Raw genomic sequence first — 20,230 nt, forward strand, 5'->3', positions numbered from 1 at the left:
ACTCGACCTCTAAATTACCACAGAATTCAATCATCACCTCTGTGACAAAGTCAACATAAACTCCTACATTGTGAGCCTCACAAAGCTGGTATTTATAGCAGGGCTGCCATTCAGAAACTGCTTGTATATACGACCAGCGCACAAAGATGCATAACCTGGTGTAAGAAGCTCAAAACCTGGAGCCCTGAGCAATGGAAAAAAGTAATATGATCTGAAGAGTCGTTTTTCTCCATTTGTCCTACAGGCCTTCAACCAACAAACATGATGGTTGTTCTGTAATGATGTGTGCATCCATCTCGTGGGAGACATTAACTTGTATAACAGCCAAGGAATATGAGGCCATTTTACAAAACCATGTGCACCCTATGGTGCAAACGTTGTTCCCTCATGATGTTTCCAGACAACAATGCCCCCATATACTGCTAAACCAATTCAGAAATGGTTTTATGAACTTGCGGATGAAGTCAAACGTAATCACCAGATCTGAACATCACTGAATATTTATGGGAAGTTGTGGAGTGCAGAGTGCAAAGTAGACTTCCGCCTCTTCATCCCTCAAAGAGCTGGAGGCTTTCCTTCTTGAAGAGTGGGCCAAAATCACAGTTCAAGATAGTTCAGAGTTGTATGTACACTTATTTTCACTGATATTTTATTAATAGGACATTAAAAGATGCCCTAAATGACACACATTCATCCCTGTGATTTAACTTACAGAGCCTCCCTATCAGACAGTCTCTCAACAACACTGCACTCAAACAACAGGTGTAGGGTTTCATTCAGTTATTGCAGACAGAAAGAAAATGGATCGGATCTCCTCTCTTCCAGAATATCGTCTATGCCAACCGCCTCCTACTGCCATCTGTACTTGGTTAGAGACCAACACCAACATCATTACATCAGATTCATAATCAAAGAGGGAATTAAAAACATCCATAACATTGAATTTTTTCATGAGTCTTAACAATTTTCTCATTTTCTCAAATGCTATGGTGGAATTGATGCCAAGTTTTGTAAAAACATTGCATTCAGGATAATGGACAAGTCTTTAGACTGGGCATTAGCTGGTCACCTTATTCAAAAACAAAGGAAACGTTGCAGAGCTTGAAGAAGTCGATCAGGGTATAAATAACAGCATGCCTGAACATGTGGAACCTCTGTGAGACGGAGTGTCCAATGCAAAACACTGATAAAATTCAACTTATATTTGCTGATAAAAGCAGTTAACCCTATAAGCTAAAATTCTCCTGTAATTTTTCCACTCCGTTTCATGCTGAGAGTGGTGAGGTGTAGTGTGAGAGCAGGTGCTACGCTACTTGTGTCCATCTGTTTTGGATTCCCGTGTGAACTTGGCACACAGTGCTCTCCATCTGTTGCTTTGGCTTGCTGTGACTGTGGCTCACCTAATGCTAAGGCAAATGTAGTCAGTCATGTTAAGCATTTGTATTCACCTATCATTTAGCATGAATGGATGCAGATAAAAACAAATACTTAGATGCACATTAACTAAGCAACTGAGCATAGCACATATGCATGACTACTGTGTACCTCCTATTACACACACTTGCACTTGCAACAAGGCTGCAGTAGCATAAGCCAGGGGTCTTCAACCTTTTTCAGCCCAAGGACCCCTTGGTCGATAGAAAAACAGAGCAGGGACCCCCTAGATTAAAAAAAAAAAAATTGGCCTATAATAACATATTTATAATCCCTTATTAACCTATTTATATACTCAGTTATTATGCTTACGGTTGCTAAAACGTTTATACATAATTATTATTGATGATGATGATGATTATTATTATTATTATTATAGATTGAGGCTTATACTTTTTTTTTTTTTTTTTTACAATGAAACATTTAGCTTAACTTTAGCTTCAGGATGACACAGGCCTACCTCAGTGAGATGACTGACCCTGGTGAGTGGCACACAGCTTGTCTATTCTGGGGGAGATGGAGGTTGTCAGGCAGAGCATCACATCATCCTCAGGCTGCAGTCTTGAACGGTATTTACTCTTCAGGTAGGTGAGGGAGGAGAATCCACTTTCACAAAGATAAGTTGTTGCAAAAGGCAAAAGGCTCACCATTGCCTTTGCTGTAGGCTGATGGAAGGCTTTCTGGCAATAGATCCAGAACTGGATGAGAGGCCTTGACTCATACACACTCTTGTGCGTACTGTCTGTGGATAGGTCGATCAGCTGATCTTCCTCAGAGGCTGTCAAGTTTGAGCCGTCCGATGCATTGTGTTTGAATGGAAACTGTATCCATGTCTTGTCCCTTCTCCAGGACTCAGCCTCAGAAAAGTATTTTTCAAATTGACTTTCGAGTGCCTCCAAGTGTCCAACAATTGCGCGTTTCACGCATGGGCGGAAATTACGGGGGGGACAGGGGGGTCCGGACCCCCCCTTCCTGGGAAAAACAGAGAGTTGTCCCCCTCAATATATCATTGTAAACATAACTATATGATTTTAAATAATATAATAATATGCATTGAAAGCACTTGTGCTAATTATAGAGGCATCTCTGGAAGTGTGTCAGTGGTGGCAGACCTCCAGTAAGTAGCTGCTTCGCAAAGGTTAACTTAAAACAAAGGATGTGTCAGACATTTTTCTTTACTTCTACCACTCAATAGAATAAAACACATTCACAATTGTAACCAGACTACATTTTGTTCGCTCCATTACCTCGCGGTTGAATCTTGTGCGTCAGCGTGTTGGTACGGAGCCGCGTCTCCTAATGCATGTACGTCTATGGAGGCAGGAGGTCTATCCACAATTAAAATCCTCATAACTCACTGAATTTTCGACCGATTTTCAAGCGGTTTGGTTTGTTACAAATGCCAGACATGTATTTATGATACAGGATACTTGGTTAAATTAAAATGCGGGTTTTCATACCAAAATTATCTTTTGTAGATGGTAACAGTAATATTTCTATAATATAATAGGCTATTTAAGATTAACTTACCCTACGTAATTAGGTTCTAAGTATATTCTTTTTTTCTTACTGCATGTAAAATGGCTGCCACTATGTAATTTTGTTTATAATTTTGGAAATAAATGAAGACTTAATTCTTAAAAAAGACCCTGAAGTAAGTTTCTGGCAGGCTTCACAGCATTCTGGACTTTTACACATTGACAGCAAAACATTAAAGATCTGCTTTTTCGGGAAAACTAAATCTAATTAGGCATATATTAGCTTTAGTTCAGTTAATGGGTGTTGCATCTCACCTACTACTGTAAATAACCTGCATGCTGTGTGTGTGTGTGTGTGTGTGTGTGTGTGTGTGTGTGTGTGTGTGTGTGTGTGTGTGTGTATTTATCAGCCAGCCAGGTCAGTTAAAATGGCAGAGAAAAGAAAAACAGACATCCGATCATTTTTCAGTGCACCGAAACGCCAAGTAGAAAGACCCCAGTAATATCAAAGGCAATTTGATAAAATCTTCATAAGAAAGGAATGAAGTGCTTATGGAAATGTTTCATAATGGACCTCTATATACATTTAGTACAACAGTACTTTTGGCGGCACCTTTGGTGTCCCCTTCAGGAATTGCTCTTGAGAAATTTTTCTGTTTATTGTCCCCCCAACAGTGAAATGAAATATCCGCCCTTGGTTTCACGTCAGGCGAGAGCACCGCAGAATCAGCCAACTCCTCCATTGACGGAAACATGGAAATGTTACCTCCCCTGATTCGCTCTCTCCATCTTTTTGTTTTCTTCAGAAAGCCTTCCATCTTGTCATACAGCTGAATGCCAGGTGTATTGCGGTCCTGCATAGAACCGTTCAGTCTGTTCAACTCTGAGAAAACGTCTGCCAGATACGCCAGTTTAGTGACCCAGACATTGTCATTGAAATCCGCAGCCAGCTCCGCGCGGTTTTGACCAATTAAAAACTGGTGGATAGCCCCTGCTCCTGCGAAAAACTCTTATCTTGGTGATTTTCAGGTTTTAACTTCAGTTTCATATTTCATGCTCCTCTATGGGTTGAGAAAATTCTACTACGCTTGGTCTTATGAAACCTTTTCAAAACCCATTGGATAAACTCAAAAATGCATGGTGGTCAAGCCAAAAACAAGGCTGTTTTTCTCATTTCCTGAAAAGCTGACATTTTGGAGATACAAGGTTTTCATTGGACAGTGACGATTTATGCATCACTACAGAAAATATATTAGTGTGAATATTGAGCTAAAATCAGATTAGCCATTGCAGGGTCACAAAGGGGACTGGTCGGGGAGCTTAGCTCGATACCTTGAGGGGAAAAACTGCTTTTGCAATCTGAGAATTTGACACTGGATGAATCTGTGACTATTGCAATGCAAGTCGAAGCTGCCTTGGAGTGCTCCACTTTGCTGGCTGATAAAACAGCACAGCGGGCTCAACCAGCAAACACTTTCACACAGCAACTCCAAATGGCCCCTAGTGTAGAGGTTGGCCCCTTGTGGGTCCAACTCACACCCAACAAGGTCTCCTAACTGCCCAGCCAAGGGCACATATGCAAAAAACTGCTTGATGCTTCAGCACTTTGCAGAGGTGTGCTGATCAGCACCTCACCGCAACAAATGCACTAAGGTCAAATTGTCTCCACTGGGATCACAAGAGTCTCCACCAGTGTGAGCAAAATGTGGCACATCTCTACTTAACCTGAGCACTTACACTAAGTTCTCTCACTGATGACTGCTCCCACCCTCTGTCCTTTTCACAGCTTACAATGGCTCCAAGATAGACATTTTTGGCAAAGTCCCTATTTTGATGCACGAAGGCTCCAAAAGCCTACGTTCATTTTTGCTCCACATTGAGAGGAGAGGATCGAACCTCATGGGCCGTGACCTTTTTGTTGTTCTTATTCTTGGATCCCCATGAGCTGACGCCTCAGAGACCGATAGTCTTCCTGCGGTCCTTCTTGATGCCCTGTGATTTAGTATACAGGATGACAGTGGACAGACCGTCCTACAGGTCACCTACACGCAGCAGCAGATATGGTCAGCGCTCTTCAACGGACTGGGTTTCCTCACAGCCATTACTCATCAACCCAGAGGTGTCATCAGTCATACAACTCTTGTGGCAGGTGTCATCAGTCATACAACTCTTCCTCTCTCACCCTGAAGGATGCTGTTACCAAAGATGACCTCACTGCTGGAGGCAGGTGTTATTGATCCTGCTAACACCACCTGGATCTCTAACATGGTCTCTGCTGAGAAGAGGACAAGCTGGGTCTGTGTGGACATGCTCTAGGCCAACAAGGCTGTCATCACAGTTAGACCGCATCCCCTCCTGTGAAGCGCTGACCGTTGCACAGTTCCATGGCTCCACAGTATTCACAAAGCTAGATATGTGTCAGAGTTATTTTCAGGTGCCTGTCAGCCTTTGTCACACATGGAGGCATTTTCAGATAGAGACGTAGGCCATTTGGCCTTTGTGTGTCCCCCCAGCCCCTTTGAAAGACGCTGCTTTCGAGAAGTCATGTTAACAAATCCGCCTGGAATCCCAGGACTTTCTTGATAACATTGTGGTTCATGGCTGATGGACATGCACACCCATGAGAAGCAGTTTCACAGTGTTCAAGGCCCTCTGGGGGGGCAACCTGAGCCCTTTGCAGGCTCGGCCATTGACTTTGTGGTTTTCACCCTGACTGCCAAGGTTGTTGCGTCCCTCCAGTCAAACGTCACTGCGGTCCACTAGATCCCAGTGCTCACTGACCACAGGACCTCTCCACCGGCTCATCAAGGAGGAGGAACCATGAAACTGGACTCCAGAAGCCTTCCTCACCCTGAAGGCCCAGCTCACCTCGCCTCCTGTGCTTTCCCACTTTGTTCCTGGCAGCCCTACCATTGTGAGTTTTGAGGCGTCTACCGAGGCAGTCGGAACAGTTTCTGCTACAGAACAATGTAGCGAAGCCAATTGCTTTTGCATCATGACCGCTGACCCCCATAGAATACCATTTCTCTAGTATAGTTAATGAGTGTGTCACTGCATTGCAACAATATTGCTGCTTGGGGAGAGAAGACTGAGCAAGCAGGGATGCCTCCTCTCAAACCCCATCTTAGAACCTGACGTGAAGCATCTGTTCGGGTCCAAGCAGGAGCATGGCATAGGAACAAACTGCTACTGAGAGGTTTGATAGATAAGAGGGCTCTCTAATAACATGATGGACCAGATGGATACATGAATATTTATAGAAAGTGACTGTATTTCTGTACGTAAGTGATGAGATCAATTATAGACACTAATTAAAAACAGACTGACCAATGGTGATTGCCAGTGATTAAAGTAGAATTACACAACACTGAAATGAAATGAAAATAAGCAGAATGTAATGATAGTCATTATTATATTATTAAGACCCATTCATATTCAAATGCTTTTATCTTTATGGTACAAGTATAAGTGTGCCTGTGTTTGGATGGATTGCGGCAAACAGAAATAGACTGACAAGGAGAGAGAGTTTATCTCTACACTCCGAGTGCTATTGTCATGGTTGCCGTGTCAAAGGGGCATGGGCAATGCTTTATGAATTCAAGGGTGGTCATCTAGGCTGATAGGAGAATCTGTTATCAGTGAGCTAACAATAGCCTGTCAGTAACCATGGGCCTGAATGGGATCCTTGAACCTGCCATGTCCCAGTGCTGCTGGAAAGCAGAGAAAATGAGAAATTTCACCTGGGTGAGCAGAATATCAAAGAAAACAAATTTCTTGTTTTCCTGTTTATTGATCCATTATTTTGATGAAAATTGAAAATTGAAAGATGATGTGACAGATGATTTGTGAGATTCGGATGGCTGCTTAAAAAGGGAGTAGTCCAGAGAAAAATGCATAAAATCACTGGAATAGTCGCAATATCTGCTGAGTGCTCTGACTAGTTACTACAATGATTGACAGTTCTGAGATGTGCAGATTTGTAGGCCAACTATGGAAATTCTTTGTTGACAAATTGCTTTTCCCATGAGTGTCATTCATGCAAAACGACCAATCTCGATCTAAACCAAATGTCAAGGTGTATTGTGGATTGCATCCAGACTATACAGAATTCCTATCGCAGTGTGAGCCTGACCACTTCCATATCTAGTTTTGAAGGTCCGTTAGCAATGCGAGCATTGCAAAATCAAGTTTTTATACGTCCAGACCCGTCACTAAAATGTTAGTCGCACTGAAAGGACAACTGTAACCATAGCCAACGAGACAAGGAACTTGAGGAAAACATCAAACCCCAAACTGCTCCAGTGGAGAAGACTGTGGCTGTGCTGGGCGGCTCCCAGGTGTGCATGTGTGTCTGTAAACCTCCTTCCCTTTGTTCTTAGCAAACTAGCTTGGTTAAACAAGGATGTGTCTCTTAGTCATGTATCCTAGTAAACATAGTTTACTATAATAATAGGTTGTAGAACACGGGTCAAGGAAAGTTCACAGTTAACAGCTGTTTTGGTTCAGACCAGAATTTTTAGAATATTCCTTTAATGCGGGTCTTAAATCGTCTCCGAGTGTCAGTCTGGGTTGAGTGACAGTTGTGCATGATGTGCATGACCTCCAGCACTGCTGACTCTCCTTTTGAACTGGGACTTTATGTTCTTAGAGCTACTTCCCGCTGTTTGTGTGTGTGTGTGTGTGTGTGAGGATTTCTCTCTGTAGAATTGCTCCATTTCACCTGGGTTATGTTACATTCCACAGTGACTGAAAAAACAGAAATGAGTATCATACAGATGTAAAAAAAAAAGTCAATGGAACGGCAATACATGAGTTAAGACAACTACACAACAATCAAGAGGAACTAAGAGGCTCATCTCCTTTTATTCCCTGGAAACACCATATATACAAACTTAATCCAGAATCAGCATTTTTAAAAACATCTGATAATTTTACAGAATGTTATATCTACAAATGTATATATAATCACAGTTTGAATATTCCACAAAACAGAGCAGGAAGGATCATTGCACAGCAGGAAAAACAAAAATCAACAGAAAACACAAACGTTCAATGTTACAGTTTCACACTCAAACATACTGAACATTTCTTCATATCCATATACAGTGAAACACGAGGTTCTATTCATCTTCATCCACACAACGCTGCAGCATGGCCTCTTTTCAAGACTGTGGGAACGTCAAAAGTCTTGCATCACTAAATATTCTTATTCTTACTGGCGACACATCTTTACCAAATGAAAGGTAGCATAACAACTTGTCTCATAAAACACACTTGAAATTAATTAGAAAGTCCCATGCAAGTGGTTGCATAGGTTGTGTTTTGTTTCTGCCCCAGAAACTTGACACTTAAATATCTATTCCTGCAAACTGGTACAGTTTGACCTATCCAGTAGCAAGCAGCCCATGTTTTGGGGTGTTTAAATATCTCTAAGTGCAATTAGACAGCTTCACTCATTATTAATGTAATCATCCAGGTTATCTCATAATATTCATTGTAAGGATGCACTAAGAGAATGAACTAAGGCTAGCCTCCAAGTTTGATGTCTGTACTTCTACATACTTATCCCACATTGTAAAGCAATCAGTTTGGATAGAGAGGAAGAGGTGCATCAAACGCTGAGCACCCACTGCAGCATGGGGTAGGCTTGAAGGACTCAATGACCTCAATCCTGGAAGCTTTAATTTTTATTCACGTAGCGGGCCATTTCAACATAGCCTTAGGCTGTATGGGAAAGGGATCAGCCTGCAACCATTCATGACCCATAAAAGCCCGTCTCTGATTGGGAAAAAAAAGAGGGGAGCCTATCCTGTGTGATGTCTTCTGCAATCAGATGAAATAAAGAACAAGCAAACTTCGCTGTCGTTACAACTACCTAGTTGCTTGCTCTATACCCTTCATCCTGTGTGTGTGCGTGTGTGTGTAGGCTAGAGACAACACAGCTGTGTGAGAAAAGAAACATGTTATTGTGTTCCCTGCAAGCAGCATAGCTGAGTACTGAACTGCAGGTGTGCATTTGTGTGGCTGTTGGACTTCAGTCTAAATGTAAATGATGTTTACCCCCCCGGACACACAGCTCTGGGTCAGCCTGGTAAACCCTAAGCCCTGACAGCTAGAGCATGTAGCAGACAAGCTGCAAACACATAAGCTTGAGCAGCTCCAAAAGGCATGCATGCAGCCACACCCACACACACACACACTCACACAAATGTAGACACTTCTAAATATGTAAAGCACCAGCACAGTCGCATGTTGCACATAAGCAAGCATAAAAGCAGACATGTACAAATGCATACATACAGTATATTGGCGCACTAACACATTCAGAACAGATCAAAAAGACAAGAAAACAAAAATCAATGAGAGCAATGGCATTGCACTTTTTCCCTGGCTATATTTCCATAGGTTCCTTCTCCAATGGCTCTCCTGAGCTACAGCTACTGAGTCAGGAAAACTGGGCTGTTGTCCCTCTGATTCTTTGACACTAGATTTACTTCAGTTAGAGCGTTAGGGACTCAGTGACACTAAAACAAGAAATAAGGAGTGTGATAGGAATACCTTAACATTTTTAGTTTTTGTCATTTTTCTTCACCAGATACTTGCGACATTGTGCAGAGAAAGCATCTACAAAGTTAGCAGCTCTCTATTTTGTTTAAAATAAGGAATGCTAATGATGCTAACAAGCCACTTTTAGGGAACCTGGAATACGAACATCTTTAGACGTTCAAGTCTGATGAAGAGCAGTTGTTGCTGAAAACATTTCATCTGGTGCTAATAAACTGACAGGAGCAAAACCTTATATCCAAAATGTCAAGGTATTCACTGAAAGATTACTCTAAAATAACACAAAGAACCAAAATTCTAAAAAGAAAGATTTCTTAAGAGAGCAGACATAATAGAAAAAAAGTGGAAAACTAAAGACATGTTAAAATAATTCAATTTTGAGCCAAAAAAAACCGGATACAAAATAAATTAAAATCACATTCAAAATGGACCAACTAAAGACCAGCTCTACATTTAAACCTTAGCTTGATATTAATATCTGTCATAGATTTTCTTCAATTTTATACAATTTAAGAGTAGGATACTTCCACATCGACAACATAGTGCTGTTGGCTGCATCGAAAATGCACAAACTGGGGAACTTTGTAAAGACACGGTCTACTTACTCTCTTAACTCTAACACCGGTGTCACACAGATGGGTTGGTCTGCTGATGCTGAAGCAACTTGCTTCACCAGCTTGGTCTTAAGTGCTTTGCAGGGCAAAAGATGGAGAAAAATGCGTAGGTGGCACATAGGGTTTCCGCAAGCCAGCTGACTGTTGACTGCAGATCTGTTTTTTACTTTTGCTTCACAGAGGGAGTGCTGTGTATTCAGTTGAAGTTCTAGCAGTCTTTCAAAAATACATTTGGCTTTTTGGCAGACGGATTAGTAGGAGAGAAGTAGAGACAGCATGCTGAGGCAACACAAGTTGGGCAATGAACTTTGTTGGCGTTTGCCTATCAGTGATGCTCTCAATTTACTCTGAGTTGGGGAGAACTGTTGCTGAAAGTGTGTAAAATGAAAAAGTGCATTAGAAGACAGAATTTATAAATGTACCAAGTCTTTTGCTTTTCCCATTTTTATGGGAAGATGTCATTGGCAAACCATTGGCAAGGAGAGTTTTGTAGTTTTGACCATTTTCCTGGGTAGAATTTGCTATACATTCATAATTATGGCATCTCCAGTCAATTAGTTGAAAAGGCAGTCAGAAATTTAAGCTTGAAGCACTGGCACAGGGGGCGGTATCTTGGCAGGGCTCAGGACACTGGCCAGAAGATCAGCGAGGATGTGTTGGGGTAAGAAAGGGTGGTGGAATAATGTGGATGGATGAGTGTCAGTTCAAGTAAATCAAGACACCTTCCCCGATTGGACAGACACTGAGTTCAAGAGGTTCTCCAAAAAGCAGCCTGAGGTGCTACTGGCACTTACAACATTCAAATCGCTCCTTCATATGTTGGAGTATATGGTGTGTGTGTGTGTGTGTGTGTTTATCTCAAGTCTTGCTATCCAATCAAAAATGGTGGGTTGGAGACTCCCCAAACAGTTCTTGGTCCTTCACTTCCTCCTCCTTGTGACTTGGTCGTGTCACTTCCTCCTTAGTCCGTCCCCAGAATCTCTTTGCTGCTTTATAAGTCTCTCGATCTCTGCCCCTAGCGTCTGGAGGTTCTCCTATAAACAGAGAAAGGAGTGTTTTAGTGGAATACCCATCTTTAAAAAGGGTAAATAGTAGGGGTATAACAGTAACCATATTCAACTAACAGGTCAGTTCAGCATACAATACCGGGTTCACAGTTCAATATTATCACAATATTTTGAGCAAAATCTGAATGGAGTGAAAAAAGCCATTTGTATGCCTGCGGGAAAACAAAAACAAAAGTGCAAACCACAAAAAGGGTGACTACATGTTTCTGTAAATTAAATACAAACTTTTTAAGATCTTTTTTCATCCACGAATAAGTGTACTGGGTTAAAAAAAAAGAAAAAAATCTGTAAAGTAGGAAATTTCTCACTAGAAAAGTAGTGCATAGAGAAACTTCTACGTTTATAAGACCTGTGAAACCATATTTCAGACTCAAATTCAATATTTAATCATATACTGGCAACTGGAGTTTTTCATGGTGACGTTGTACAAGGTGCAGCATGCTACTAGTGTTTCCTGTAAGGCAAGGCTCTCTTACAATACCTGCTAACAGTCTTTGTCTTGTTACTGGTCTTGTTGTCGTTTTCTTTAATTGGAATGGAAACCCAAAACACTGCCACACAACAGACTTCAGATTTCAGTTTCGTCTGAGTCCATTTTGTTGCCTATACGCCTACACAGCAGTGAGTTCAGCTGGGCTCACCGGGAGTGTGATGACCCCAGCTAAAACATGCCAGCCTTGAACTCTCTCGTGTTCAAACAATGCAAAAGAGAAAAGACCATTCTGAATGTCATTTCTTAAATATTAGACCACAGCTGAAATGGTGAAAAAAGCTTTTAAAAACTGCACAATGCATATTGTGTAATTTTTGTATCGCAAAATTTGTATCACAAACTTTTGTTACATCTCAATAGCAGAAGAAGTGGTGTCCTAGCGGAATATACCTTCTAATTGATAAACAGCAGTAACAGCGGTAACAGTAGTATATTTGTGGAGAAAGTCTTTAAAAAACATTAACAAAATAGTAATACGAAGGATAATACCAATGTTTTTTCTAAGTTTGTGCCATTCATTCTTGTGCAATATGAAAAACAACTTGAAAATTGCCCAAGCTGCATTATCCATCGCAATAAACACGAAGCCTTAATTTGGTTTTGTCAAAGTTTCTGTTTTACTGTTATCTTATTGTGCCCGAGTTGAGTGTTTTCATATCATTATGCTCTGCTTACTGTCAGTCACCTGACATCCACAGGAAGAAACTGAAGTTTCTGACAGTAAATAATCCCTCAAAACATGTCGCCTTACAGACTTTATTGTCACATCCATGTCTCTTTATTTACGGCGTCTTTTTTTAGCCGGGATGAAATGAAAAAAAGTGAATGTTAAAAAATCTAATTACATAAAGCATGACACAAAGACATAAACAACAGAAAATGGGCTATAACTCCAAATGACACTGGTATTCTGCTTTAAGAGTGTTCTTGCTGAAGTAAACACACTAATAAATTTAAATCCAGACAAGGAGTGACATATCCAATGGCAAATCCAAATTAAAACTCCATCCCAGATGAGGAGTTTCCCTTGATCAGATACACAAACAAACACAGCCGCAGAAATAAAGCCATTTCAACAAAGTGAATACTGTGGCTGGGATTGGGATCGACTCCCCTGCCTCAGCTCTGCTTCTAAATAGAAAAGCAGCACTAGAATGGAAAGAGAATGAACTGAAGGTTGCGAGCCTTGTGAGAGAACCTAAGGTTGGAAATTAAGTTGGACACAAGAGACAGAAAAAAAGGCTGAAAAGCGGCCCGTGTGTGGTGTGAGCATGGAGTCAATCTCACTGCAGGGGTTGATGTGCAGCTTGACTGCCTTGTCCTCTACGGTTTTAATTATTCAAGTTGTTGAAGGGGGTGTGGGGGTGTTCAAATTTGGTTTGTACAGTTAGACATAAAACAACTTTATCATGGTAAGCTAAAGGCAAAATGTTAACACTAGAGGCTACATGAGCTCTTCAATGGCAAAATAAACCCAAGAAACTAGACTTGATATTCAAAATTCTATTTCACTGACAAATAAATCAAAGCTCAGCAAGTATAAACAAATCAAATGCAAGGCTATGTATAATGTGGGAAAAGACAAATCTGTGGTAAATGTATACATTTACCGGTAAATGTGCACATTTACAAGCTGTAGTAAAGCTCCCGCATCACACTGTGAAAATGGAGCGTATCTGAGATGGTTATTTTTCCAAACTGGTGCGCTTTGGCATGTGTGCCTCTTTACTTCTGGTAAGCAGATAAGACGACATTGATAGCCTATGTAATGCCTATGCAATGGACATATAGTTTGGCCAAAAAATTGATGCTTGATTGATTTTGTATTTTAGCCCAGTAGTGGAAAGCAGTTACAATGTTCCTGGAAAAATTCCTAAATAAGATGTTTAAAATCCTTAAGTGGGGGCAGTGTCTCCAATCTAATGCTATCCTGTAGGTTATTCCATGGCCAGGAAGCACAATGAGCGAAGGCAGTTTTACCAAAATCAGAGTTGACCCTAAGCACATTATAGACCGGCCACCTTGTGGATCTAGTGTGGTAGCTGTTTGAAGCAAGGGACAACATGTTACAGAGATAGGAAGGGAGTTTACCAAAAATAGTTTTGTAGATAAAAAGAAACATGTGAAGCTTCCGGTGTAGCAAGAGTGAAGTCCAAGCAAATCATAAAGGCTGCAGTGATAAGTGTGTGATTTAGCATTCAGAATGCAGCACAGAGATGCATGATAAACAGAATCTAGCCTAGCTTGCGCAACAATGACAAGGTTGCATACATACAGGATGTCACTGTGGTCTAACAGACAAAAATGTAGCTTGGACTAGCGTCTTTCTTGCCTCAAAGGAAAAACACTAGTATATAGACATATACTATAATATAGATATAAATGTACTTCTGTGTATATGCATGAATATACAGTATATATTGTACATATACATATGCATGGGTTTTACTAGGTTGGGCCGCTGTGAATATCCACTGACTGACAAAATAACTTCAAACCATCAAAGAAAAAAAAGCAGTTTTCAGTCACAGAGGAGCACAGTTTCCTTACTTAGTGATGGCATAAATAATGCAGGGTCTGAACTAGACCGTAATTTCCAACACGTCATTTCTCTAAAAATTGAGATGGCTCATAGACAACCTGACAGACATGCTGTCCAGATAGCGCTTTCAGTCTGTCAAACAAACAGCCACATGCAGACAATGTAATACATGCCATGGCTTACTTAGAGGTTCAGGAGACAGGACACAAATGCCAGACAACCTCACTGAACAAAAAAGTAGGGTCTGGCCTGACTGTACTGCTGCTGTATATCTGAGTGTGGTCATTTGTGATTATGCGTTAAAACTACAAATTAAAACCCGTGGACAAGGAAGGAGGAAAATCAAGATGGCTTGACCACATACATCCACTGAACAAATTCACTTCAATCATTCAGAAGCAATTTCATTTCAGTAATCAGTAGTCACTGGACTGCTGAGTGGACTTTCAAACCTATACTGTTATTTAAGTAAATCTATATTAATGTCACATAGTCTAACATAGTGCTATTTCTGTTCAGCATATGATATACATTACAACAAGTCACAGGGCACATAGAGCAGCCTTGTCTGTTAAAAGCAGTTACATGTTCCTGGAAAGATTTCTGAATAAGATGTTTGAAATCCTTAACTGGGGGCAGCGTCTCCAATCTAATGCTATCCTGTAGGTTATTCCATGCCCAGGGAGCGTAACTTTATTAAGACAGTAGAGTAGAAACAAGATATGGTCCATTTTCAAAAAGAAAGTAGTTTCTTGTTGCATGTTGGGGACCTTTTGTTGTAGTTAATGTATAGTGCTGTTATGGGCCTTGAGAAGCTCTGAGACACTCATCACTGATTTGCTTCAGAGCAGCAAAATCAACGTCCCTGGTGTTTAAGAACGGAAAAGTGGTTAAAAAGTTCTGCCTCTCCCTAGGGGAGACTCCAATTCCATAAATCACAAGAAACCTGTCAGATTCCTGGGCAAGACCTTGAAGACACACAGCATCTATCCAGGTGATTAATCAGGAAATCTAGTGATGGTTAGTGGCAGTGGACAAAGCAGGGCTGCTAGGCAAATTCAAAGCCTGCATTTACAGCATTGCATTCTCCCACAGATCCTGTAGTCCCATCTAGTCTATAAAGTCCTGCTGTCATGTCAAGGGGTTTGAGAGGAAGATCAGCCACTGCCTCTGCAGGTGGCTGCGTTGGCCATGATGCCTGAGCAGCATCGCTTTGTATGGGCAGAAGAACTAAACGAAGCTCTCCATTAGCATTCTGAATGAGGAGTTCATCCTCACCCATGCAAAAGAAGTGCTACACTACAGGGCATCCAGGGATCCTGCAGTCCCTTTGGCTGGCGTAGGAGTGATGACTTAGAGGAAGTGAGCAAGAATTCAGTAGGAAAAAAATTACATGGTACGAGGGCATTGTAATGAAGAAGCAAGAAAGAGTTTTAAACAGCTATTAATAACAATGCAAGTATATGGACGGGGCAGTAAAAGCTTTAGTAAGCATGTACATCCAATTACAGTATAATGGTCAAAGCAGGTGTTTTGCATCAGTTGCCAAAGGCAAAATACCTCCTTTGACATCATTGATTGGGGTGCAACACGCTTGAAAGTTTCAACCCATTGAAAGCAGTGCAGCAGCAATTTTCTGCCCCATGTGATTTAGTGTTGATTTACTCTTTAAACAAGTATGCACTCACTCTACGTTAAGGGGTTTTGGATGAAACTGCACACACATGGCATAAATAGCAGCAAGTGACACAAACCAGCCTTTTCTCTTCTCTGCATTAATAGCTCTGTAAGTGTGGAGGGCTGATGGCTGTTGGGAGAGAACTTACTTTGAGAGTGATGTTCTTCAGCAGCGTGTCCTCCAACACGGCCTGCAGCTTCCTGTTGATCTCCAGCGACAGGTCCAGGGTCAGCCCGCTGTCAGCCGGGTGGGAGGTGTAGAGCGAAGCCATGATGCCCCCCCGCCGGCTCAGGTGGGCCTTGTTAAAGTCTGACGCCTCTGACGAGAGGGCCCCTGACTCCTCTCTTAGCACATAGCTCTGGATAATTCTGTGGGAAGGAAGGAATAGAGATGAGTCAACGGTGCGACTTAAAGGAGGGAAATTAAGTGAACGCAAGTGAGCGCTTGAAACTCAGCTTATTTGGAAATATAGAGAGATGAATCTGATGAAGCCAGATGAAAAATTCATTAGCTTAACACCTCTCAACCTTCCTGTTGTCCAATTTCCCCAGAGAAGCCTCAACCTTAGCTCACATACCACGTTTCCTGTTAACATTGGCTAAAAGCTGGAAAAGATGGGAGAAAGTTTCAACATTTGTTCAACCTTCAAACTACCTTTAAAATAACAATCTTCCAAGTGAGTCCGCCCTACAAAGTCTCTGCAGCATAGTTCATAGGACAGTGTCTCCAATTTGATGAAAATGGATCCAGAGCTCCACCATTATGGTGATTTAAATTCATTACTGCCTCTTCAATTATTGTTTTCGTCTTAATATAAGGGAAAAGGTTAAGACAAAAAAACACCAAGTACTGTTCAAGCAAGGTAACAGGAGATGACTAGGATGGAAGGGTAAGGAAATGAGTGTGTGCGAGGTTTGAGAAGTAAACTCTTTCCTAATACTTTTACATGTCTACTGCCATGAAGAGTGATGATGCTCGGCCCAGAGTCTTTTTCCAGATGGGCATCAAAGACAAAGGAAACACGTAGAAAGGTTTTAATTGGAAACTACAAAGCTTTGTGAATCTCTATTGCACTCTTGGTTGGAGTGTGAGTGTGGGCGGGTGAAGAGGGTTATGTGCTGTCACACAGATAACGGTGAAGGACTTTCTGTGAACCTGTTAAGATGGGTCAGTATCCAACATGGTAGGGCCGCTGACAACCCAGCCAAGTACGAACGAGAGGACAGCACCACTCTTCAGCCCCCTACTGACATGGTTATATTTACTTCAAACTCAAGGTCTGCCTAAGAGTGATTTTGGGGAGCTGTTTAACAGTGCTGCATGAGCTTTGACCAGAGGAGCGTTGCCGACTGCTAGCAAAAACAAAACAAACAAAACATAAATATTTCAGCTCAGTAAAAATCCTCTCTGTTCAGACCTCTTATATGGCTTATCAGAATAAGCCATATAACTGCCTGACTTGAAGAGAATTTGTATCAGGAACAGCCAACATCACTTGGACGTGAAGGGCTAATGTATGAATATTGCAAATAATAATACTAGTGATAGTAATCATCATCCAGCCATCACAAATGCCAGGCAGGAATTAAAACAAGGCCATAAATAACACAAAAGAGTTGTTTGCTGTGGTGGAAAAGACATCTGACAAAAATCAACAAAAAATTACAAAGTAACAAATTTAGAAGCTCTATGTGTCTAAATTGAGACAATTGGCTTCAAACAAATGGTGGTGATGACTTCAGATCTTATTTGTAAATGTTCCATTTGATGTTAAGCACCAAAATTTGACACAGGATAGCCTTTCACTGGGGATTTGGTGATGAAAAAGCCTACTGTTTACTCGAGAAGAGAACACTGGACTACATTGGCTTTCATGCGAGTGATGTATGTATTTTGTATAGTAAATGGACTTTGTGATTATTCTCTCTTGATTTTCTTTGTATTTATGTAATTTGTTTTTCGGCAATGCAATTTGGAACGTATTATGTTAAAAGCACTTTATAAATAATCAGAAATTTAATTTTGGAGACACCAGACACCACTGGAGAAAGGTGTGGCAGTCTATTCTGCTCAACTGTCAACCATCAAAAACACAGAGGGGAGACATTCATTGAACCAGCAAGAACATTTGTACATGAGCAATTGTTACAAATTTCTTTTTACACTGAGGATATCTCCAGCTGTGACTAATGTACAGAATTTTATTTACATGTCACAAATTGATGCACTTTTGCTGTGTGTAAAAAACATGTCATGTGTCAACCTTCAAAGTAGAATAACCAAGATATTTGCCATGCATAAAACCCATGGCAGAGAATGTGTGTTTCATTATACATGCTTTGATAGGAGCTCATGAACAGTTACCCTCCGACATCAGCTGCCCCGGTGCACTAACACACCAGAGCAGAAGAACTGATGTTTCCGCAAAGTGTTTAACATCACTAGGGAAATCCATGGAAGCCAATACTGGTGGCTAACTGTTCCTTACTCATTTGTTGGTATGCATGTAATTAAAGGGAATATGTTCTACCAATATTGAAATGTCCTGATATAATATACTGTATAATATATTATTGAGGTCCTGGGAGGGTTTAAAACATGCAGGTGACTTCTGTAAAAGACACTGCCCTTTGATAGGCTAAAGAGATCATACCATGCATTATAATTATACAATTATTAATGTATTGATGTATTTTCTTGTTGTTATTATCATAAGTCTTCCATGGAAGTCAAGCCACTATTCAAGTACAAAATACAGCTAAATCTCTATTTCACTGCTTAGTTTATGCTTTGGCAACTAAATCTATCGTGCAAAAATCATAAAATGACTGATATGCAAGCACTAGAAAGAAGCCACCATCACAAATCACTCCCACACACCCACAGACACCCACGCATACGCAGACATACGATGAGACTTACCTCAAACTAGCCTTGGAAGGGTCCATATTTGGACCCCAGTTCCATCGCGACAGTGTTTAGTAAAAACAAAAAAGTGACAGAAATTAAAAGGTGTGGCCGCGTGGTGCGCTGACTGGCATGCAGGGGGTGGTGGAAAGTAGGGAGATGAGCAACGGGTCTGGCATATGCTTGACAATGGGTTATCTTTGGATTTGTGTGCATGTCCTCTCTCATCTCAAGCAGTGAAAACTAGAGTGTGAGCAACTTAGGCAGCAAGTCAAGCATGCATGAGGTGAAGGAGGCAACTTTGAGTACATAAAGCCTTCAGATATCCTGTGTCAGACCCATACTACAAAGCCCAGTTCTTAGGTTCACTAAACCCTGTACAATACGTGGCAAGACAGAGGGAGGAGAGGCAGAGAGAGAGAGAGATGCGCCTCTGTGCTGGTCTAAAGCTGATGGCAAAGGTCTGAAAAGGAGAACCTTTCCATGTTCAGCTATCATAAACCAATGATAATTATCTTCAATAATACACAGAGATGACACAAACCATGGCAAAAAAGGCAATTCTCAATTTCAAGTTGGAGACTTGCTGCAACAGGTCAGCGTACATTCTAGATAAATCTAAATCTAATCCTTCTAAATCCATTTTTATCATTTCATATCACCGTACATACCCATTGTATCATTCATATCAAAACATCACAAGCATTGGATCACACACCAACTCAAATCAAATGCATCAATGGAAACTCAAAGCTTGATTGGCAATAGGATACAGGTGCCAGATAACCTTGAAAGGATACATAATGATATAGGCTATTTTAACAGTCAGCAGGTGTGACTCTGCATTAGCCTGCAAGGCTGCTTATATGCCTCTCAACTGCAGTTACCATTGACTAGATCCCTATCGCAGTGAAAAGGATGCTCTCCAGAGAAAGAGCCATCCATATTTCCTGAGCAGATGGCATCTTCTGCATTGTTCTTATCTGGCTTGCACCAGCACAGGTCCAATTCAGGTCAAATGAATGGATCATTTAACACAGTCGTTGGTCGCTAATGTTTTGGTGCGGATGTGGTAATGGTAGATAAAGCAATGGTTTAGTGAGTATTTGTGAATCAGGCAGATAATCAGGTCCCTTTGATTTCTGACATGTTTATTGCAGCCCTTAGTGTGTTATTTTTAATATTGGGGGAAAATATCCGATGTCTGGTAACTGACCGGAGTGCTTCACCTACAGTATGTGTATGAATCACTTTACTTTCCACTTGGGGAGTGATATATATTTTCTATATTTTTTATGATCAATGACCAATTCAAGGTCACTCCTTTGTCAAAGACCCACTTAGCTTTCCATTCCACACCTCCCTCCCTTTTCTCATCACCTCTTTCCTTCTTACAGTTAGCCCTTCAGTGTTCACCATGTTGTCCTGGAGGGATAGGGACAGAAAGGCAAAA

General features: G+C 41.1%; 1 protein-coding gene across 2 annotated transcripts in view; it reads right to left on the minus strand.

Moving 5' to 3' along the window:
- Nucleotides 1-7,767: 7,767 nt before the first annotated feature.
- The window catches only part of ccdc186 (coiled-coil domain-containing protein 186), a 35,517-nt gene continuing 23,054 nt past the window's right edge, over nucleotides 7,768-20,230 (minus strand). For both annotated transcript variants that reach the window (XM_071920328.2, XM_071920329.2), the window contains 2 exons: nucleotides 16,019-16,238; nucleotides 7,768-11,124 (listed from right to left, as the gene is read on the minus strand). In XM_071920328.2, coding sequence (XP_071776429.2) covers nucleotides 11,041-11,124; nucleotides 16,019-16,238 — 304 coding nt within the window. In that variant the 3' untranslated portion in view covers nucleotides 7,768-11,040. The remainder of the gene's footprint in view (nucleotides 11,125-16,018; nucleotides 16,239-20,230) is intronic.

The sequence above is a fragment of the Centroberyx gerrardi genome, chromosome 20 (assembly GCF_048128805.1).
Source record: "Centroberyx gerrardi isolate f3 chromosome 20, fCenGer3.hap1.cur.20231027, whole genome shotgun sequence".
In the NCBI taxonomy this organism is placed as follows: domain Eukaryota; kingdom Metazoa; phylum Chordata; class Actinopteri; order Beryciformes; family Berycidae; genus Centroberyx; species Centroberyx gerrardi.